The following is a 23,267-nucleotide window of genomic DNA, read 5'->3' as shown; positions in this document are numbered from 1 at the left end:
AACCTTAGAAAACCTTAGAAAACAAGCAGACTCCTGAGGGTCTGAAGTCAAATAATAGTTGAGAAAATATCTCATAGTACTTTCTTTTCTCCTCCCCGTCCCAATCACTAGCTTTATTTCAGTGTGGAGCATTAGTAAACTTTTTTGTTCCTTTGAGTTTTTGCATGGTTTTTGTTTGCATTCTTATTTAGTGCATATGAACTGGTCGATTCTCTATGTGGATTGTTGTATTTACACAAGCCCATGAGATATTAGGGACCTGTTAGGATGATCTGCCCTCAGAGGCTGATAGATTCGTTTAGTTTCCAAATGGCTTTGGGAAATTTTTCCAGATAATATGACTGGCTGTCTTGCTGAAGCCCTGGTTGATCTGTGGAATATATGGATGCCCCTATCCCACTTGGTGGGAGACTTGTTGGTATATACCACTGTTGACAGCAATGAAACAAACTGGGATTCTGCTTGAATTCATGTGAGGAAAACTCCAGAAGACTGGGATGGAATGACAGTGAATGCTCATTATTGAGCCTGCTCAGTGGCAGTGAAGAAGACACACTTTGCTGCTTCCATTGCATCCTGGCTGTCATGCTTTTCTGGGTACTGCAGGGCCCACAGTCATTTGTTCACTAGTATTCATGCCATCGCAGAAGAAGAATAGCTCTGTTAGCACCAACAAATGTCTCACAAAGTAGTCAGCAAATCTTTTGAGTTCTGGAGACCTCTTCTTCAGGTTTGTGCTAAGCAGAAGGGAGTGGGAGGGCTGGACAAAATGCTGCTACCCTAAAGCGGAAAAGAGAACCCAAGGCCCTCCAGATGTTGCTGGACTACATCTCCCAGTGTCGCTGATCATTGGCCCTGCTGGTAGGGCTAATGAGAGTTGGAGTCCTGCAACTTCTGCAGGGCATGCAGAAGGCGTTTGGTAAATTTAATTGCAATAGATTGAGATAGTATTGCCCAACTGGCATTTTCCGCTCTCCAAAGTCATGTACCTTTCTGTGTTGATGGTGATAACATATTTGTACTAGGCTAGAGGAACCTGCCGTAGGCCATCCATCACACCTAGTATTGTCTACTTTGGCAATGGTTCTCTAGGGTATCTGGCTGAACTTGAGCACAACACCTGCTACCTGATCTTTTTAACTAGAGATAGAAAGGGCTGAATGTGGGGCTTTCTGCATGCACACCATGTGTTCTGCCACTGAGTTATGATCTCTTAGGGCAAGGGTTGCCTTTGAAGACCCTTGCTGATAAGTGTGTGGACACCCGGCCACAGACAGAGGAGTTGCAAGGCCACATTTAGCCCATGGGACAGACATTCCCCACCCCTGCTTTATGCAGCTCCTATGCGCAAAGGTAGTTTCCTGCTAAACACCTGTCACTTGGTGGGAATATTGGGGCGTCAGGGACTGCTGCCTTCATACTTTGCTTGTGAGCTTCCTGGAGTTACCTTGTTGGCCGGGATGTTGGACTAGATGAGCTGATTCTTCTTGTGTTCTTACATAGCGTACCTGTGGAGATGGTCCTGTGCGCTCCACCTTGTGTGCTGGTTGGAGACCGGGAAAGGTTGGCACTTGGTGTGTGCATTCTGCCGGGAATGCCACTCTGAAACAGAGCCGTGTCAACTTCAGGTTGTTCTTTATTAATTGCAAGTGTGCGTGTGTGTGCATGTCCTCTCCAGAAAAACAAAAAACGTTGGACAGTTTTCTGTGATCTTTTAGGCGTCTGCTGTAATAAGAATATTCACTTCGTGTGAGAAAGTACAGGCTTGTTTGCAATACCGTAGACATTTTGTATAAGCACAGGGAGGCAGATCCTATGATAAAGTGCCAAGAGACTTTAAGCAAAGCAAAAGAAGGCAATAAAATTGAGATAGTTTTTATTCCAAATAAACGAACATTCCTTGTTTGTGCAAAACAGCCCTTTGTCTTTAGAGGAAACCGGCATCTGCCTTGCATCCAAGGCTAACTTGATGTTTAAGTAGTCATAAAAATGAAAGTTCCAAGCCAAAGGAAAGGGCAGAAGATAATGCAACTCAAAGTCTAAACATCACAAAGAATTTAAAAGGTTGCTTTGGAGTGATGGAAGATTCTTTCCCTCCCTTTTCTAGCAAAATATACTATATAAACTAAGATCTGGACTGTATTAAAAACTGTCCTGGAAGCAGCCAGTACTGTGAGTGCCATCTACCTGCTACTACCCACCCCTACCCCAAGTAGTGGTTTTGTGCCATTAACTGTCCAGCTACTACAACCGTAACAACAGAACCATAACTAGCTGGCACAAAATAAACACGTGAGCTGGGGAGTCCACAAAGGCTGGCTTGGTGGACTAGCCAGCCATTTTTTTTTTATGGTTGCCACCAGCTTTCTGCTCTTCACAGAATCCCCTTGAAGTGGGCAGAGGGACTAGCAGAGAGACTTTCATTTGCACTGAGGTATGAAGACGTTAAGAAGCAGCAAGAGCCTGGGACCCCTTTCAGCCCACATCTGTATTTGGGAAGCCATTTTTAATGCTTTGTTTCTATCCATCTACCTGTGACCTGGTTATGGGTCCTCAACCACCATTTGCAGACCAATGCACTAGTGGGCCAGTTGTCCTTTTTCAGTTTGTAAATGCCAGATACCAGATTTGGACAGTCCACCACAGCAATGGCACTTCTGCGGCACTGATAGGGATAGTATCAAGAGGTTCTTGGCCTTTTGGCTAAGATCAAGTGTTGCATCTGTTCTTATCAGTTTAATATCTGAGTATGTTTTACCTGTAAGGTAAGTTCTACTGAAATCCATTGGCTTAATGGCCATGTAAACAGTTGGCATCCTAAGGTAAGTTATTTTACAGAAGACAGTGGAAAGGAAAGTTTTCTACCCCTTGATTCGCCTGCAGTCACCAATCTTGGGAGAGTCGGGATGTCTTCCTAAGCAATGTGAGATGAAGATAATTGGCCAAAATTGGGCTGGCTCCTAAGAAAAGTTAACTGAAGGAAGTTCATAGAAGGAATATTTCCTTTTCCCATCTCCCCAAAGAGCTACCTCACCTTTTCCAATTGTTTAACTGAGCTCTCCTGACTCTCCATTGAGGCTTTTGGGGGCACACAGGTGGCTTCAAGAGGAGAAGAGAAATGTGCCTTCTTCGTTTATCTTAAGATTTGTGCCAATGTGTTTAGGATCAGGACTTTTTAGGGCACTTAGGTCTCGAAAGCCCTGTTATGCAGGTGTACTGTCATGCATGGTTCTTTGTAATCAAGTCGTCAAGAAAGATTCTATCCACCTGGGGGATACTGAAGATTTTCTTAAAAATAAAAAACCTGCACAGCACTGTAAAACCTACTATTTCATCTTTTAATGAACTTGTCCCTGTTCTGGCAGTATTTGATATTTCTCAACTCCATCACTGCTACTTCTTTTTTTGGCTTTGCATTTCTTTTAATTTCCAAAGGGAATCACGCAATTTGTTTGAATCATGCTATGTAGCTGCTGTTCATCCTAAATGTTGTTTTGTTTCCTGCCAGGTATCTGCATCATATTGGTGCATTTATTGATAAGATTCAGGCTGCATTTCATGCCAGAGAGTGTTGCTGTTGTTTCTTTAGGTGAGTATCTCATATCAATGGGGAAAAGGAACTGTATTTTTGCGTACTTATTAATTGTTCAGATGAAACACACCCTTTCCAGTGCTCATTCTGATTCAGTGAAGCAAATGTGCTGTAAGAGGGAGAAGGGACATGCAGGCTGTTTTGCAGAGAACGAACCAGGTCTTGTCTGAGAGCTAATCTAGTTCGCAGGGGGACCTGTTCTCTCCAGACCCAACCATTGCTGTGCTTGGGGGAATTTGTTTATTTATTGTTGATTGCATTTATATCTCACCATTTGTCTCTAAGGAGCTCAAGGTGGCACACATGGTTCTCCCCCCACCTTTAATCTCCACACAACCCTGTGAGATAGGTTAGGCTGAGAGGCAGTGACTGGCCCAAGGTCACTCAGCAAGCTTTATGTCGAGTGGGGATTCAAACCCTGGTCTCCAAGGTCCGTGGCTTGGTGGGAGAGCATCTGCTTTGCATTCAGAAGGTCTCGGGTTCAATCCCTGGCATCTCCAGGTTGGCTAGGAGAGAGTTTTTCCTGAAACCATGGAGAGCACCTGCCAGACGATACTGAGCTTGAAGGACCAATAGTCTGACCTGATATAAATCAATTTCCATGTTCCTAACGGCAGCCATAGCAGCAGGCATGCAGCCATCTGCTTTTCTTATGGACTCTGTGTCAACAGCCAGGGAGATGCTTATCATAAGGATGTGAGCAGCTGGAGAAAATTCAGAGGCACCAACCGGGTTGTGTGTGAGGTCTGATGAATTAGATCATTATTAAAAAATACACAAAAGCAGAGAAGGCAGAATTTACAGGCAGGGGCACAGAGTTCTTATAAACAAGACCCAGTATCATAAAGTTAAGAATTTATGGTGTGAAGAGCTCATAAGGGGCTTTTTCACTTGCTTTTTTTTTTTTTTTTTTTTTAGGTTTCCTTGATTTTAGAGAGAACTTTCACCCCCAGTTTAATAGTGTCCTGTGGCAGGAGTTGGCCTAGATATAGCCAGTGCTTCTCTTTCGCTTTCAGAAGCAGATATACTGTGTGTAGCTCTCCAGATTTCACAGGCAGATGCATGGAGGTTATGCTTGACTTGTTAGTGTATATCAAATATTGCTCAGCTGAAGGTCTTGGAAGAGGTATGGAATCGAAGAAGCGTTCTGCAGCTGTCTCCAAATGTGTGACTGACAGTTAGCAAAAGACGATAAATGATAGGCAATAGGAAAGTAGGCTATCGTAACAGAACACGAGAAGGAGTCCTGCAGGGAAAAGAGATTGGGAATAATAGACATAGATCTGGTATGGATGTGTAACACTAAACTATGGTTTAGTTTTACATGAATGAGCCTTGGACTCGTGTCCTCACTCCTCCGGTACAATTGTGAAGAGGAGATCAAAAGCCTCCACTTAGTTTCAACTAACTTTGGTTTATTTTTATGTCAGTCTCCAGATTGTGCACGATCTTAGCTATGGCTCAACCAAAGAAGACAGGATCATAAACCACAGTTTGATCTCTTAACTGTAGTTAATGCAGGCCACAGTTTGGTCGGGTTATCACATAATAGCTGTCTCCCCATCGTGAGTGTCTTGTTTTTTTTATAATAATATTTATTAAATTTTCCAGAATAAAAAGGAAAGATAAAAAGAAGAAAAAAATATGGTTTACACTTAATATCATTAACATCTTTCCCGGACTTCCCCCCCCTCCCCCTGTTGTATTCCATTTCCCTTAAATTAATTCCACAAGTTCTTACCCCGAATTTTAAAGCCTTATTGTAATTTTAAATAACCCATTTATTCCAAATTGATTTATCTTATTTATCTTATTTAACCATTTCTCCTTATATTTTATATACTTCCCTAAGGTCGACCCCAGTTCCCTTCCACGAATTCCCCTATTTTCAAACCAACAAGAAAGAAAGAAAGAAAGAAAGAAAGAAAGAAAGAAAGAAAGAAAAAATATGTAATTTTACAGCCTTTGGGTTCCAAATCCCTCCCCCCCCCCATTCCCCGGTTCCGATCCCCAGAGTTCATCCATCGTCTACTGCCAGCCTGGTGAATCCACGCCCATGTCTCAGTTCCGCTTTGCCGTCTTTTGATAGCTTTTAATTTCAGAAAGTCCAATCTCGGAGAAACTCTCAGAAAAGATCATTCTTCTTCCATCCAGACCTCTATGTTTAAGAGTATAACTCAAATTCTGTTTCTTGATCCTTTTAAAGTCTGGATGTCCCAAATGCTCCAACTTCAAGTTTAGTCCAGCTCTTATTCTTCAGATTTCTTTTTCCTGTTCTGCTGCAAAAACCTTCTAATTCAGAAACTTATTCAGAAACTTCTTGTTCTCCACAGAGGCTTTTGTTATTCAGGAACATAAACTTACGTCAAGTCCCTTCCTTTCTTCAATAGATAAATCCATTGTCTCCTTTAGTATAGAGACCTCTGTAGACAAAATAATGCTTCGTTTTTGCAGCTTTCCCAAGAGATAACAAATCCTGCTCAAATTCATAGTATTTTTCCACTTGCTGCTACTGTTGCAATGTCCCGGCCTCCCTCTAGAGGGAATATGGTAACTTAATTTCTTTCCAGATCAGACCCAAAAGTCAAATAACTTGTTGCCTTTATTTCCAATAATTTATGTCCAAATTGTAACAAATCTAACCAGCAAAGCCATCGTAACAAAGTTCTCTCTTTATTTTCCTGCTTTGACAGCTTTGACAGCTGTCAAAGTCTCTGTGTCCCTTCGCCAGTCTCTCATAGCGGATCGTTCCCGGTTCCCGGGGGGTTGCACTTTAATTCCCACAAATCAATCTTCTCCTCCAGCGCAATTATTGTAATTTCCCTCCGTGAAGTTAATTTTTTTTTCAAATAAGCAAGTTCATCTCTCGATCTTAGTTGTCAAATCCTTGCGTTAAGCCATCTACAACGGGGGGGGGGGCGGACTTCCTTTTTGCACCCCCCCGCTCGCTCCAAATTCATAGATCAGATTTTCCTTTTAAGTCCAATAAATTTACTCACGGGTTGTTCTTTTTAATCCAAATCCGAAATTTCCAAAGAAGAAGTCGTTGCTCTCCGCCGAATGGCATGCGGCTTCGCTAGGCAGGGGAAGCAGTGGACTCATAGCACCACACCCCCCCGTCACCCGCTCCGCAGCCTTTAAAAAGGCTCCTTCGCGGGTCGGGGGGCGCAAACGGTGCCCGCCGAGTCACCAAGTCCATGGGCATCTCCGCCCATGGTTTTTGAGGGTCCCCGCGTCGCCGGCGCGGCAGGACCCGACCCCTACCCAGCAGACTCCCTCCGGAGCTCGGAGGGAGTCCGCCATTCGGCGATGGCGCCGACCCGGAAGTCCCCATCGTGAGTGTCTTGAAGGGGTGGAAAAGGAAGTGGGAGTGCTTCACCTTGAGGTCTGTTCAGGTGTTTTGCATTTTGTCCAAATGAGGGTATAGTGGATTTTATGTTGCATGAGGAAGTCAAGTTTTGTTTACATTGTCAGTTGAAAGGAGAAGAGAGTGATGGCTTTTCCTTCAAGTCTTGTGAGGAACAATTGAGGGAGTTGGATATGTTTAGTCTGGATAAAATGAGACTGAGAGGCGATAGGGTAGCCATTGTCAAATATCCAAAGGGCTGTCACATGAAAGATGGAGCAAGCTTGTTTTCTCCTGCTCTGGAGGGTAGGACCCATACCCATGGCTTCAAGTTACAAGAAAGGAGATTCCAACGAAACATCAGAAAGAATTTTCTGACGATAAGAGCTCTTCAACAGTGGAACAGACTACCTTGGGAGGTTGTGGGCTTTTCTTCTTGGGAGGTTTTAAAGCAGTGGTTGGGTGGCCATCTGTCATGGATCCTTTAGTTGGGTTTCCTGCATTGCAGGGGGTTGGACTAAAGGATCCCCAGGGTCCCTTCCAACTCTACAATTCTGTGATTCACCCAAGCTAAAAGTTGGAAGATTTATCCAAGATGGAAAGCTATTTTTAGGGAAATCTGGTAGCTAAAAGCATGAACTATGCAATTCAAGTCCCTTACATCCCTTACATCTTAGACCAGTCATGAACTCACTGGTTGTGGTCTTTAGTGCAGGTGTCTCCAACCACCAGGTGATGTTGTATTGCAGCTCTCATCATCCCTGACCATTGGCCATGCTGGCTGAAGATGATAGGAGTTTGCATCCAAATCATTTGAAGGATACAGGGTTGGGGATGGTTCTATTGCCTACCTTTCAGCAACAGCTGATTTCCATCTTTAGCATGGGTAAAATAGCTATGTTAACACTAGTCTGCCTTAAGGCTTGTTGTTAAGTATTGCTGAGCTAATGTAGATAAATAGTCACTTAATAACTAGCCCTTCTTTTTACTCCAGTTATTAGCTGTTCTTCTTAAGATTGCTCTTTTCTCTCCCTGTTCTTATGTTGCATTGTTAAGTTGTAAGCCTTTGGCAAGAAATGCTTTTTCACGGAGCTATTCTACAGGGCCCAGTATAGTTTTAAGCTCTTTATAAATAATCAAGGTCATAGTGCTGCTTCTTATTAATATGTAAGTAATTCTGATAAGCTTTGAGCCCTTTGGAATTAAGTACTACATAAAGGCCATGTATTAATTATCATGATGCTACTAAAACATTGCATGCCATTGAGGAGCTGCCATCAAGACGCCAAAATGAGAATAAAAATGCCGCAAGAAAGGAGCAAAGAAACACAGAAGCTGACTAGAGGAACAATATGTCCTGTGAAGCACATCCAAGTTGAACTGAGGAACACGTTCGAGACATTGTCTGAAGAAGAGGGAGATTAGATGCTGAGTTGGCCCTGACAAAAGCCTTAGAATAAATAGGACTTTAGCAGTGGCTGTGGACGAGCCATGAGACACTTAGGAAAGAGCAATAATATAAGGGAGTGCTGTTTTGGAAAGGCCATTAAAGTACAAACAGAGAGACAGAAAGTACAAGCAAGGAGACCATAAAATATTGCAGGGGGTAGAAGAGTTAGTTCACTTGTGATGGTAAAGCCTAGAGGTGTGGAGGCTGTGGTGAGACCACTGTTGAAAAAGGCATTATTGGATCCCATTGCCCTAGATAATTCTCAGACTGTGTCCAGTGATCTTTTCTTGATTAAGGTCCTAGAACGTGGCAAACAGCCTCTTGCCTTTCTTGGATGAAGCACACTATCTGAATTCTTTCCTATATGAGTTCAGGCCTGATTCTGGTTTGTTTAGGACCAACCAGGTGGATGATCTATGCAGGAACTGGACAGGGGAAGCACATGCCTGTTGGTTCTGCTGAACCTCTCATTGGCATATGATACCACCAGCCACATTATCCTTCAGGAGCTGTCCTCAAGGGGGAGGGATGTAGCTCAGTTGGTAGAGCACATGGGCTGAATCCAAAACGATTCAATCCCTGGTATCTTCAGATAGGGCCGTGAAAGTTTCCTTTGTGAAACCTTGGAGAGCCACTGCCAGTCAGTGTGAACCAGGGTGGGCAGCATTTAGACTTGCAGGATGTAAGCCCTGAGATCTACCAACTGGGAGCAGGTACAAAAGACATGTACCTAGAATTAGGGGATTCTGAGCCCATGAATTTGTTGTGAGTACCAGAACTGAGCTGAGCTTGTCGTCCTTCATCATAAAAAAAAATTGGTTACTGCCCCCTGGCTGTCATCCTCTTCTTTCTTTCTTTCTGCAGCAAAAAAAGTGTTTTTGCGGGGTGGGGCAGATTTATTTGTTGTTGTTTTTAAAAAAAACTGGAAGTCATAAATCCTATAGGAAATCACCCAGAGATCTACCAATAGATCTCTTATCTGCTTCCTGCCCGCCCTTGATGTAGATAGTACTGAGCCAGATAGACAAATGGTCAGATATGTTTTTGTTCCAGTTTTTATTGCTAAATGGAAAAGCAGAAGTGGTTAGCAGAAGTGCTTTCACTATGACATGCAATGTACCTGCTAACTTTGGACTCAAAATGAAAGAGCTTGTTTCGGATCATATTTGGCACAAAAAATAAAGAAACCAGATCTATCCATTAAAGCTTTACTAATCTACCTCTGAAATGGTTCAGGCTGACTTCTCTAATTGTTTATTACAAAACTGAGATGTGCCTGGGAGCTGGGGAGGAGGGGTACCTTAATCTTGGTCAATCTTGGGTGCCACAACTATATTTTACTCTGGGGTAGTTGGTATTTGAAAGAGATACAGAAGTGCTTCCTTAAGGGTGTATGCTACTGAGCTTGCTCTGAGAACCTAATCTTTGTATCTTAAAATTTTACAGCTACTGCAAGATTATGAAGCATCTTCACTGTAGCGTAATGAGGGCTATTTCTGTCACTTGGAGAGTAAGAGATTGTCATCTTAAATCCAGATCAAACTCTGAGGCATTTGCGAATATGTTTGAAATGTTCAGCAGCTGGATTCTGCTTACCCACTGGTTTGGCATGCTGGTGTAGCGTTCCTGATTTCTGAGAAACTATGCCTTCAAAGCATGAGAACGTGTGCCATTGTAATTTTATTTATTTATTTGGGAGTTTTTTTATCCTGCCATGTGGTCACAGGGTGGATCGCAATATATATATATATATATATATATATATGCTTTCGTAGATTTTCACGGGTACAGGAATGCAGGTTTTGGTGTCCTCGGGTGTCTTCCCGTGTAAAAGTTGGGGTGTCTAGGCGACGTTTCGACGAGGTCTCACTCGTCATCTTCAGGCTGGTGCTTTCGGCTTCTTGTTACTGGAACAGAGCAGGATCTCAGTGTTTGAGTTCCTATAAATACACCAACCAAAAAATAGCCAATATCCTCAGAAACCCCAAGGATAAAATCCAGTTGGAAAACCAAGGGATCTATGAAATACCCTGCAAAGTCTGCCCAGCCACGTACATTGGACAAACAAACAGACGAATAAATGCACGTATCGCAGAACACAAGAATGCCGTCAAAAAAGAAGAAAAAACTTCCTCTCTTTTCCAACACATGAAAGAAACAGGACACGAAATTAATTTTGCAGATTCCAAATTGCTCTTTAACACGGAACATCACCACAAGAGAATAATCATGGAAGCCATCGAGATAGAGAAACACCCTCACAACATGAACAAGCGTGACGACACATCCCGCTTGCCAGACATCTGGAAATTAGCCCTCCCCACAAAAACTGACACCAGATCCAGAGGCACACAGAACGCCAACACCAATCAACCACACCAGACCCAAACCCAGACCCTCTCCACAGATGAATTACAGACACCATCCAGTAGCCAATCCATGGTGGCACCTCCGGATGCTGCACCCCCCTGCAATCCCTACACAGATCTGGCTGACACAAGCCACAAAACCACAGCTCGCCCCTATACACGAAGCCAAGCCAGAGCACAACTAAGTACAGTACAGCCATCTTCTCATGAAAACTCTTCACAAAGTTCAAGAGGTCAAGACACAAAGACTTTAGCAACTAATCCACACCTAATGACCCACCTAAGTGGTACTCAGGATATCACTCAAGAAATCACTCAAGATATCTCTCAAGTAATTAAGGAACAAAAGAAGAAAAGGCACACTAGCCTGGGAACTTCCTCTCTGCCCAGAACATTGGAGGCTATACACCACACCCCCTCTACAGTATTTATAGGAACTCAAACACTGAGATCCTGCTCTGTTCCAGTAACAAGAAGCCGAAAGCACCAGCCTGAAGATGACGAGTGAGACCTCGTCGAAACGTCGCCTAGACACCCCAACTTTTACACGGGAAGACACCCGAGGACACCAAAACCTGCATATATATATATATATATATATATATATAACAAAACAAAAAACAAAAAAAACCCTACAACCAATGAGATACAACTCAAGAGCATCTGTTAATAAAAGCACAATTTAGGAATTCAGCACTGCAAATTCAGTATGCATATCCCGTAAACAAGAACAGAAGACTGAATTTGCATCTAGTGGAAATAAATAAAATAAATAAAAAATTGTCCAGTAGCACCTTAGAGACCAACTAAGTTTGTTCTGGGTATAAGCTTTGCACGCACACGAAAGCTTATAGCCAGAACAAACTTAGTTGGTCTCTAAGGTGCTACTGGACAATTTTTTAATTTTATTTATTTATTTCGACTGCATCAGACTAACACGGCCACCTACCTGAATCTTGCATCTAGTGGTTATAGAACAGACGTGACATATTCTGCTGAGTTTACTATCTTGATAGACAGTTATATGGAAGACGGGATGTAAGCAACTTTTAATTCTAAACAAAGGAGCATTTTGTTTAATTCCCTTAGTGTGAGAGCATCAAGTTCTCCTTTTTCTTATTAACTTTTATTTGCACGAATTTTCCTGGAACTTCCTTCAGTAGGAGTCTTATGTTCAGACTGATTGCAATCTCATTTGGAGGGAGGAATGCAAGGATTATGTTTCGGGCAAGTTCTCCTCTCAGTTTCCTCAGGAATCCTGTATGTTGTAACATTTTTAGTGTTGTATCAACAGGATCCTGACTTCAAAGCAGTTTACTTGTTGAATAAGCAGGGTATGAGTTTTTCTTTTCCCTCCCGACTCTTTACTGGAAATTTGGCTTCCGGGTCCAACCACTGTTTCACAATAAGGGTTGTTACGAACTCCCTCTGCCAAAGAGATCCAAATTTGCATGCCAGGAACGCTTACGTTCTACTTTCAAGATAAGTTATTTGCATGACCTTCGAGGGATACAATTCATTGTCATTTAAGAGCTTGTTTTAGAAGCAGGTTTTTATTATTATTATTTCTTTGTACGACTGTAGTTTCTTCCTCCCAAACTCCTTACCGTTGGTAACATTGCAAGGTAATCTGGTTGTAATTTTGCCATTATCCTAAGAGGTCCAGTTTAGGGCCAGCCTAGCATTAGGCAGAAGGAGGAGACTGCCTCAAGGGGCAGGTTCTTGGTGTATCCACATAGTCTATCCTTGGTCACCATAATTAGTACACTGCCTTAGGTGTGCTGGAGGATGCTATCCCATTTTGGAGGTTGCATTAAGTTTCAGCTGGCAGCACTAGTGGTGCACATGCTGGGGGCAGAGCCACCATCCCAACACCACCGTCGCCACTACGTACCTGAGCTGGGTGTAGCTGGAGTTGCATAGTTACATTGGCAGGAGTGTTAGATTGGATCTGTTGGGGCATGCACACAGCCCCAGCCTTGCCACCACCCAGCGCCATCCATGTATAAAGCAGTGAAGCTAGTGTTGGAAAAACAGTTCCCACCACATGGGCTGGTGCTGGTTGCTAGTCCTGTTGCCTTCTGTAAGTGGACTGGGGCTGTAGTGTTACACTGTCCTTTTCCACAGGCAGCAAATAGTCTTGGGCTTGCCCTGGTTCAGCTGAATACACTTTCCCCCTGCATTCAAGATATCCCATTGCAGTATTGCAGAGGGCGGCCATTGAAGATCTCTATTCTAGTCAAAGTGGTGGAAGTGCTAATCCAATTAGTCTCCTGTGCTTCTGCCCTCTTAAGCCTCTGTGTGTGCAAATTTTTCTAGTGCTCTGTAATGGTGCAGTTACTACTGAATATTACTAGGGATGGTTCCTCATGGACCACATTGAGTTGGCACAGAAATAAAACCAGCCGTTTCCCTCAGAATTTGTAAATTGCTGAGCTTATTTATGAGCCAGTCCAAAGTCCCCATTGAAATCAATGGGGATATTTGAAAGAGGCTGCAGCTTTGAATGTAGCTGGGGGGATGGGATAGCTGGGCGACCTTAACTCCATCCTAGAGCACATGCATTGCATGCAGAGGGTCCCAGTTTCAACCACTTAAAACCCAGTTAAAAGGGTCAGGTATTAAGTGATGGGTCAGAATCCTGCTTGAGATCCCAGGAGTACAAACACTGGGTTTGATGGGCAAAAGGCAGCTTCCTATGTTTCTAGACTCCTTGAGGCAAGAAGTTACTCAGCGGTAACCACTATTTGCTCCGCACCAGCTATTTTGGGACTGAATGGGGAGGTAAACTGAGAACTCTTCTCTAATTTGGCTTCCAATCTGAGCTGGAGAAGAACTAAGGCCTTCTAATTCTTTCCTTTGTAATGAGCATTGTTAAGCACTCAGATCTTGTTTCTGAACCTCTGCCTTGTGAATTTTGCTGGTCCCTCTTTTTAAAAAAGCAACAATCACTTTTATGTGGTTGATGGGAAGTATTTAATTGATTTTACTGGGTTTTTTAAATTGGCTGGTTTTTAGGTTTGCCTGAGGCAGAATTTGTGGTAACCTATGTTGGATATGCACTTGGTTACCTATCCACATCCTGGTCTGTCCCAGGCTAAATGTGTTTTGGAGCATTTTGAAAAGCTTACAAAAGAAGTTGGTATCATAACAGCTGGTATGTCAAAGTGTGTGTGTGTGTTTAGCAGCAGGTTTGAAAATTGGTTGAACAGGCTTAATGTAGCAGGTTCTATTCTTCGACAGATGAATGCGTAATACATAAAAGATTAAAGTAAAATGTGTATGGGGAATGAAAGCATTAATTATGAACAGTTACCGAAAATGTGTCACTCTTGAGATTTCAAGCAATCAGCTATGTTATGACATTTCCCACAGTTCACTCAGTACAGAAGTGACACATCAAACATAGTTTGGAACAAGTTGTCTCTCATTTTGTTTCTCGATAAAAGCTTGCCAGCCAGTGACTAGGCAGAAGATTACATGGCAAAATTCAGATACCTTCCTATCAGTTGCTGAATCTTATTGTTTAAGCAATATTCTTGGTTTCTCCTGTGGATTTGCTTTCTATCACATCCTTCCTGCTGGCTAGGAGATTCCACCCATTCCAAAATAAGCTCACCTGTCCCATTTTACATGCATACCTTTGTAGCTTTCTATGGAAATGCCTGCAGGGCATCATGTTCTACGCTTAGGAAACTCTTCAGTTGGAATCTCTCTGATTTCATAAGACTTCTTAATTAAAAAATAAAGAAAGCAAACTCTTCCCAGCACTGTGGGTTGTGGGAAATAGATTGAGCTGTTCAACACGGCCTGCCAAGTTTGGAAATGTAGGCCTTCTCTTCCAGCCTATGAAATGCAAATGTGATCAAAGCCTTGTTAACAATTTTAAAGGACAAAGTAAGCATAACCTGTTTTAAGTTTGCAGGGTATCTGGAAAGCTTGCCTACAATTCTGAACTGAAGGGGTAGTTGTCAAGCCCCACACTGGACAAAAGGTTATTGCATTGCAGGGGTCCCTTCTGATTCCAAGTTTCTATGAATATCTGGAAAGTGGCAGATTAGAGAAGGCTCAGTTGACGCTGTTCCATTTGATTGGTTGGTTTTAGTTGTATGTTCCTTGGAGGAAGGATGACTTTGCTGGAATTAGTGAGAATCAGCCCCACATAGCTTCTGCTTCTCAACTATTTCTTTATTTGTAAGATTTATATGACCTGTGCCTCGTCACATGTGATCTTAGGGTGGGTCACAACAAACAGCATAAGCAGGTAAAACAAAAATGCTGTTTAAAATGAAAATCCACAAAATAATGCAACAACTCAGTCTTGAACACACAGTTACCCAAAGGCCTGCTGGAAAAGAAATGCCTTCCACAAGTAAATATAAGTTGGGATTCTTCTTATTCCTGTGTTTAAAAGATTAAGAGAAAAATTCTGTTGCATCACATACTGCTTTCTTTTTGGTTTGTAGCTGCACTTCTCCCCCCCTCCCTTCGTTGCAATTTTTTAAGGGTTCATCCTATACTTAGAAGGTTGTCCCTGAAAGACAAACAAGCTTCATACTTTCACAGTATATTGCGTTACAACACATTCATCAGGAGCAGTTCATGTGATGCTCTTTTGATCACTTCTGTAGGTCAGAGTGGCATCTGCCTCTTCTAAAAAAATACCCTTCCGAACTCTCACTTCCAGTTCTCAAACCATATCTTCCAGAGTTAGAATAAAGAATTTCTCCTGCATCCTAACACATGCTTTTCTGTGTCGAAGTAAATCCAAGCATTCCCCCACCCACACTTATGTGTGATTGCCTCGTGCACAAGCAGCGTCGGGAAATAAATAAATGATTGAATTCAAACCTGGAAATGGTGGGAGAGGGCTAGAGAGGCCTTGTGGCTTGCAAGAAGACCCTCCCCAGAGCCTAGAGAGACCAGAAGCGCAGCAGGGCTTTGTTTACGCTGCTCAGCTTCCACGCCTGACAGCTGATGTGCGGGGTAGCTCAGCAGCAGTAGCTGCTTTCCCTTGCGTTCTCCAGCCTCCTGTCAGCCCCAGAACTTCAATTCTAGTTTTGGATATTTGGGGATACAGTATTTTCTGTGTGGATTGAAGAGACAGAGTGGCCAAAACGGTGATTAGAGGGTGCCCCCCCCCCACTTTACGTGATTTCACTTACGTGGGGGGAGGGCAGAATCTTGTACAAACTATAGGTGCCAGACAGACCTGCAGAGATCTCAGTTGAGTTAGAACAGTGGTTCTCAAAAGGTGAGGCAGGAGAGGATGGCAAGTGTAGTGGGAAGATTCAAGGACAATCAAAGAAACATTTAAATAGTGTTGTGTAGTGTAGTTTTGTGTAGCTAGACAGACAAGCAGACAGACAGATACAACAGCGTATGGATAGATTTTTTTTCCAAATTAGAGCAAGAATATTGGCTATTCTGTAATTCTGTCCAACATATTGTGGGTGAACAGGAGTTTTCAACTTTTATAGTTCAGAAATATGAAAGTTCAGAAATGAGAGAGATTTCTTTGTGTTGATGAGGATATGAGAGTTTGTCTCAAATTAGACCTAAGGTAAATGAGATAACCTCTCAAACAAGTTCACACCTCACATTGAGTTTGTCTGCATACGTAAGGTACACATGTAAGAGGCTCGTTTATAATTATATTTTGGGAATGAGTTATGTTCTTATGCAGTTGCATTGTTTTGTATTTTCTGGGTGTTCATATTTTGGAGTGGTTGTGTTCTGTATTATAAATCAAGCATTGCTAGCAGTTGTTTATTTTTGTTTTCCAATGCATTTTTTATCAATGAAAAATTGGTGTGGTGCGAGCAAATTTTTATTCTGAAAGTGTGGCCCAGAGAAAAAAGTTTAAGAACAACTAAGTTAGAAGGAGGAGTTAGAAGGTTCCTTCCTTGAGAGTTTAGAGGAAGAAGGAATGAACTACTAAGGAAGAGAAACCAAGGCATTACCAATCCAGTAGAACAATGACTTCTTCTTCCGCTAAATGTCTTGAAGCAGGAGGTTGTTTTCTACAGTCAGGCTACCAGGTGGTTGTTTCAAGTTTGCAATAGGGGTACTGAGGCCAAGAGATCTCCTTTTTAGCCTCCCTTTTTTCCTTCTGGGTTGCAGGGATTTCCTGGATATGAGGTGGCAGGGAATACCGTAAGGCTGTGCATCTCCTGGAGCCCTGGCTATTTTGTACTCTGCCTAAAAACATAGGTGGAGAAGGAAAATGGGTGGAAAGGGGAGGAGGATGAGAAAAGCTCACTGAATCTGTACTGACGTTGATTGAAAACAACAACAGCAACAAAAATCCATTGGCAGCTGACGTTAACAATAATAGTCCATGAATCATGTTTATACATTATTATAAGCAGTTTAAATAGGTATCTAAATGAAATGGACGATGATAAGCTATGTGTGCAGACTTAACCAGGTTTATAACCCCATGGTGTCAATATGCTGCCATTTATATCTTGCTATTATAGTCATGTTTTCGAACAGCTTAGTTCTCGATCCTTTTGGCTCCTGAACACTTCAAACCCAGAAGTGACTGTTTCGGTTTGCAAACTATTTTTGGAAGCCAAACGTCCAACGGGGCTTCCGCAGTTTCCGATTGGCTGCAGGAGCTTCCTTTGGTTTTGGAAGTCGAACAAACTTCCGTAATGGATTCCGTTTGACTTCCAAGGTATGACTGTATTTGCATGAAATGGATTATCATTGCCTGGATTGTGGAATTGTGTTTTGGGGCTGGGGTGGGCTGAGTCATAGTTGTGATGTGCACGGGATTGTGCTTTAGGCGAGGCGACACCACGCTAAATCTTTGTGCTCCCCATTCACACAAAACTGAGCGCCTGAACACTCTGATGGATCAAAGCTTTTCATGTTTCACATTGTGCTTTTCTCTCTCCTTTTAGGTATCCTCATGGGAGCATTTATAAAAATTATAGAAGCTCAAAAGCTAGCCAACTGGAAGGTACTCTGACAACATTTTAAACTTCTTGGTTTTTTTACCATATCTTTTATGCTGCGCTTAATTTGAGGAAGCCAAAGAAGCGCCACTTAGGGTTCCTTGCTTTGTATCCCTGAAGCAGGATGAATCTTGCACTGGTCATCCCAGCCCAACAAAAGAAGCAGTAGCAACAGCGGCTGCCTGGGGCATCACCATTTAAGAAGCATTGGGCTAGTCCAGGGGACTCGGAAAGGGGAATGCAGTTGCCTGCATCTACCCTCACCCCTGCCACACAGATTTTAGCACTATGAGAGATGTGTGTCCCATTCCTAATAATTTTCTAGTTGCAGCTCATTTTCCTTCCCACAGTTCAACAGTCTCCTCTCTCTCCCTCTCTCCCTCCCTCCTGCCCAGATGCAGGAGAGGATAGGAGGCAGGCAGCACAAGTTGTCACTTACAGTTCCGACATAACTTAACTGGGCACTCTTCATCTCTAGCCAACCTGGAAATGCTGCTAAAAACGAGCCAAATCAATGAATGAAAAATAAAATGCCAGAAGCTAAAAACTGTCCAGCATGTTCCTTTAAGGCATATGCACTTAGGTTCAACCCTATCTGTTTTGGGCACACCAGCCACACCAGCGGGGACCGGCTGGTGCATCTGAACCAAGCAGGATTGAACTCTCTGTGCAACAGCCACGGCTTCGCATGACATCACATATGGTGCCACATAAGTCATAAGTTGTGGGGCAACTGGGCATGGTTTGGGGAAAACTGCCTCGGCGGGCCAAGTTTTGTCCATGGGCTGAACGTTCCCCACCCCTACTTTAAGAACTGCCTGCTCCCAACCAGCCCCATGCTCTTTTATACCTTTAACTACTACTTTTTGTATCTCAGGAGCATCTATTGGGCTTCAGTTTCCCCACTACAGGCTGCTGCAGTTACACAGTGCTTTGACCCAGTCCGTTTTTGTCTAGTTTCAGAAATGGCTAGGGAAGGAAGTTTGCATACAAACAGATCAGTGCTAATCTAAGTGTTGTCCGCTTTGCCTAACTGCAGCTCTCCAGAATCTCCCAAGAAATTTTTTGTGGTCCTGTTACCATGAAAGACCTTTAAACTGGAGGTGCTGGGGATCTTACTTGGAGTGGCAAACATCATTACTTTATGGAATTGCCTTGCCACAGGATGTGGGGATGGCCACCAGTTTTTATGGTTTGGGGAAGGGATTAAGAGGTGTTTAAAAGTGATTACTGTCTCCACCTCATGAATTACCTGGGGGTGGGCATTGCAAAAGGTGGGTGCTATAATAGAGTTTTTGACATTAGGTGGGGATGGACACCCTGGTCCTTAATCCCAGCTATATTAAAGTATTGGGTGTCTCTGTTTATTTTTATGGGCAACTTTCACTTCCGCCCTGGTGCAAAATAGCTCTTCACTGTGAAACAGGAAATAATCTGTCTAGACAATGAGATAATTCTCTCTACACTTTTTATATCACTATATCTCTTTATCTACCCCCTTTTCCATCCATTTGATTCAATTCCCCATCCCACCTGTAATGGTTATATAACAATACCTAGTTGCTTAGATTTCTTTTTTAAGAATCATAATAAAAAATGTGGTCTACTTCAAATCACGAAATGTGTTCAGCTCTTTTTAAAAAAAGGGTTATCAGCACTTTACAAGCCTGATATTCAATTGGAATGACGGACTTTAAAAGTCAGCACTTAAAAAATCTGCAGCCCTATGTAATTTCCAGTACAAATGTTGCACTTGTAAATATAAAATGCAGGAGAAAGCCATGAGAAATTGGCAGAATGGTTTTGCTGATGTCAGCTTGCAGCATTTAAAAAACAGAAAGTGTGGCAAATGGCTGTTTAAAACCAATTTGTCTGAGTTAAGCTTTTTCCCCAACACCCACAATATGTGAGCTTTTAAGCTCAATCAATTATATTAATATCAGAGATTTGCAATATTTGGAGGAAAAAGCAGCTGTTAGTCCTTCCTGTGTAGCTTTGTGGATCACTGAATAACTTAGTATTTGAGGATTTGACCTGGAGCCACAATTCTGAGTTTCAAAACATCTTACTACACCTTCCCTGATTCCCCACTCTCCCCTAGAGCCACTATCTTGTCCTTCATTTTAACTATGGAGTATCTACCTGACTCTTGTTCTTGACTTCCTTTTTGACCCCTCTCTATTGACTAGTTCCTTTGCTATTGCTTTTCTCCCTGGTGGGATCTTCACCTGTGCCTAGGTTACCTGTTTGGGCTAGTGAGCCAATGCTGAAAACACTTGAGGTTTCAGTGCTGGACCATTATAGATTGTGTATTTTATGTAGCTGTTTCCCTTAGTGGGTTTGGGCAGAAAAAGGGGAAGCAGCCTTAGTATTGCTACTAGTTGACCTCTATGGCCCCTGAATAATGAGTGTGAATCTGTTGCTTGGGTCATGCAGCCGCAGTTGGTTAGGGTGCCTCCGCTATTTTGTGTGTGGGAGGGGGGTGGTTCAGGCACATAAAGCTGGAACAATTAAAGTGGATTAAAGTACTCTGTCACTCTAGCACTACAAATCCACTTGAAAAAAGAAATCGACTTTTTGCGGTTAGGAAAGTGATGGAGAAATTTTGAACAATGTGGGATGAATGGATGACGAAAGGGAAGACATATGAACACCCTTCAAGCAAATCAGGATGAATGTTCATTGTTACATAATATCCCCACAAACAGATGCTCAGTAAAGATCAGATATAATCTAACGGGTCAGAATGCACACTCTTTCTTTAGTGTTTGTCAGAGAAAGGGAAATCTCTTAGCTCTGGACCAAGAAGTGACCATGCTGCTTTATAGTCCATTATAGTTCACCAATAAAATGCCATTAAGAGTATTCCCAGCTGATGGTAGGTGTCGTGACTGGGCTTTAGGAAAGGGGTGGTACCTGTGGATTGTAAAATGTGGCATTTAAGACTTCTTGGTCAAAGCAAGCCTTTTGAAACATGCTTACTTTCTATAAGGAACCAGTGCAGATGCTGAGCTACAAGAACAATGTTATTTCCTGTATCTCATCTCTGCCTGGAATTTCTGCACCTGTTGTGGCCTCCACACTGTGGAAGGAGGACTTTCCATGGTATGAGAGCCACCTTTGTCAATGTAGGTAGCGCATGTCTGTGAGAAACAGTGACAGAACCCATCACAGTTCCACATCCATATTAAAGTTCCACTTATTACTGATTGCATTTATGATTCTGAAAGCCAAAGATAAGAATGCTTCAGTATTTCCTATAGTGAAATGTAGTTTTTTGCGGCACAGTAGGCTCACTTTCCCTCGCTTTTTATTTGGATGTAGCAATTCAGTTTGTGCTTCCTTTTTTCAGCAGTTGAATGAAAGGCAATTTAAAGGTAATCCTGAGGATGTTTGCTGTCCTAAAGCCCCCTTTATGGTGGGTTTTGAGGTAGATTAATATAAAATTCCTTTCCTAGTGTATTTGTTTCTTAAAATATTCCCATTTTGGTAGACGCTTCAAAAAAGCTGGAGTTGGGTTTGTTTGTTCCAGGTGTGCTATCCTTTTTATTACAGATCTTGAAATTTCCTTCTCATATATCTTTTTGTCTGCTGTATTTTACAGGAAGAAGAAATGTTTCGGCCAAATATGTTTTTCCTTCTTTTACTTCCACCAATTATATTTGAATCTGGGTATTCATTACACAAGGTGAGAAATCGTAGATCCTTTGTAGCTATGTTTGTGTCTTGGGCAGTGCTGTGATTACAGCTACATTGGAGTTGACAGGAGACATTCACTAAAATTTCATCGTTTTATGTCAAGTGTATCTGAGGGTTGGCTCACACATCACTTAGCTACTAAAGTGCTGGAAACTCTTGGGAAAGACAGAATGTTAATTTCTCATCATGATACCTCAATGATGTGATGGGCCATTCATACAAGTTTGAACCAGCCTAATCCTAATATTGAGGCTTGTATCTTTCATTACCATGCCTTCATTACTTATGCCTTGATCCAAAAAAGTCAAAACCAAAGAGCGATCTAGTTCAGTCCTTTGTTGCAAGGCCTGACTATCTCCCTGCCCAATACCAGCATTGCAGTCCACCAGATTCCACTAGATCCGCTAAAGAAAGATTCCAACAGGGCAGAATTCCAGAGTGCTTCCTGAAGTAGGGGAAAGAGAGTACAGTGGTGCCTCGCAAGACGAAATTAATCCGTTCCGTGATTCTCTTCGTCTAGCGGTTTTTTCCTCTTGCGAAGCAAGCCCATTGACGGCTTAGCGGATTAGCGCTATTAGCGGTCTAGCGGCTTTTAGCGATCAGCTGAGAGGCGGCTTATCAGCGGAACAGCTGATAAGCGGCTTAGCGGCTTAGGAAAGGGGGGAAAAAGCGGGGGGAAACCCGCGGGAACTCGCAAGATTTTTTCGTCTTGCGAAGCAACCCCATAGAGAAATTCGTTTAGCGAAGCGCCTCCAAAACGGAAAACCCTTTCATCTAGCGGGTTTTCCGTCTTGCGAGGCGTTCGTCTTGCGGGGCACCACTGTACCTTAGTCTTGGTTCATCTGGCTCAAATGCATTTAATAATCATATCAGTACTGATCTGAGGAAGGGAAGCACCAAGATTGCACCTCCTTGCATCAGCTACACAGGCAGTTTGTTGGGCGAGGTGGGTGGCAACAATCTGTACCACCAGCCAGTGATCTATTTCATCTTGGAGAAAGCCTTGTTTCTGCACACTGATTGCTCTCATCGGGGTGGGGCATGTAAGTGCCCCAGCAGCTTTAAAACCAAACAGTTGTGAAAGCACTTGGTTCTTTGTTTGCTCTAACAGAATGAAAAAATGTCTGCACTTTGCAATTAGCTTCTAAGAACATGAGATGCTAGGCCTTCCTAAAAGTCAACGCCCCAGGTTCTGAAAGCCCTGTCTGCTAATCCTAGCCATGCATGGCTGAGCTCTGTTTACTTACTCATGGGCAAACACATTCTGTGCTTCTCCAATACATTATTCTTTATTATTACTTCATGCGTTCAGAGGCTCAGCTTCCAGGTTTCGGATCTGAACCCAGATGATTCCTCACCCAGATTTAAGTCCTCTCTAACCTCACTATTGTTTGTTCCTCCCCTCCACCTGTTTTTAGGGCAACTTCTTTCAGAACATCGGCTCCATCACTCTGTTTTCTGTGATTGGGACAGCAATTTCGGCTTTCATTGTCGGTGGAGGAATCTACTTCTTGGGTCAGGTGAGGTCGCCTGAGTGCATGCTGTTTGTTGTGGTGTGAAATATTGGGCCGCTGCCAAGGGCTGGGTCCTTTGACCCACATACAGGATTGTGGACAGAAGTGGCTGAAGACATGAGACTTTGTGGCGCTGGAAAGATTGGCATCTCAGACACACAACTAGCAAGCAGACTTGGCCCAACAGTGTCCTTCAGCTCTCTATATTGGACAAACAGGCCAGACCTTACGCCAAAGAATAAACGGACATAAATCGGACATCAGGAATCACAAGACAGAGAAACCAGTAGGAGAACATTTCAATCTCCCAGGACATTCTATACAAGATCTCA

The 23,267-nt window shown here is 42.8% G+C and overlaps 1 protein-coding gene across 3 annotated transcripts in view; it reads left to right on the top strand.

The window, feature by feature from the left end:
- The window catches only part of SLC9A8 (solute carrier family 9 member A8), a 56,342-nt gene that overhangs the window by 10,136 nt on the left and 22,939 nt on the right, over positions 1-23,267 (top strand). For all 3 annotated transcript variants that reach the window (XM_081867753.1, XM_081867752.1, XM_081867751.1), the window contains exons 3-6: positions 3,509-3,589; positions 17,669-17,727; positions 21,327-21,410; positions 22,840-22,941. In XM_081867753.1, the coding sequence (XP_081723879.1) occupies positions 3,509-3,589; positions 17,669-17,727; positions 21,327-21,410; positions 22,840-22,941 (326 nt within the window). The remainder of the gene's footprint in view (positions 1-3,508; positions 3,590-17,668; positions 17,728-21,326; positions 21,411-22,839; positions 22,942-23,267) is intronic.

This window comes from Podarcis erhardii (genome assembly GCF_964252035.2).
Source record: "Podarcis erhardii genome assembly, chromosome: 6".
NCBI lineage: Eukaryota > Metazoa > Chordata > Lepidosauria > Squamata > Lacertidae > Podarcis > Podarcis erhardii.
The sequence above is the reverse complement of the archived record's forward strand: the minus strand, read 5'-3'. Positions and strand labels throughout refer to the sequence as shown.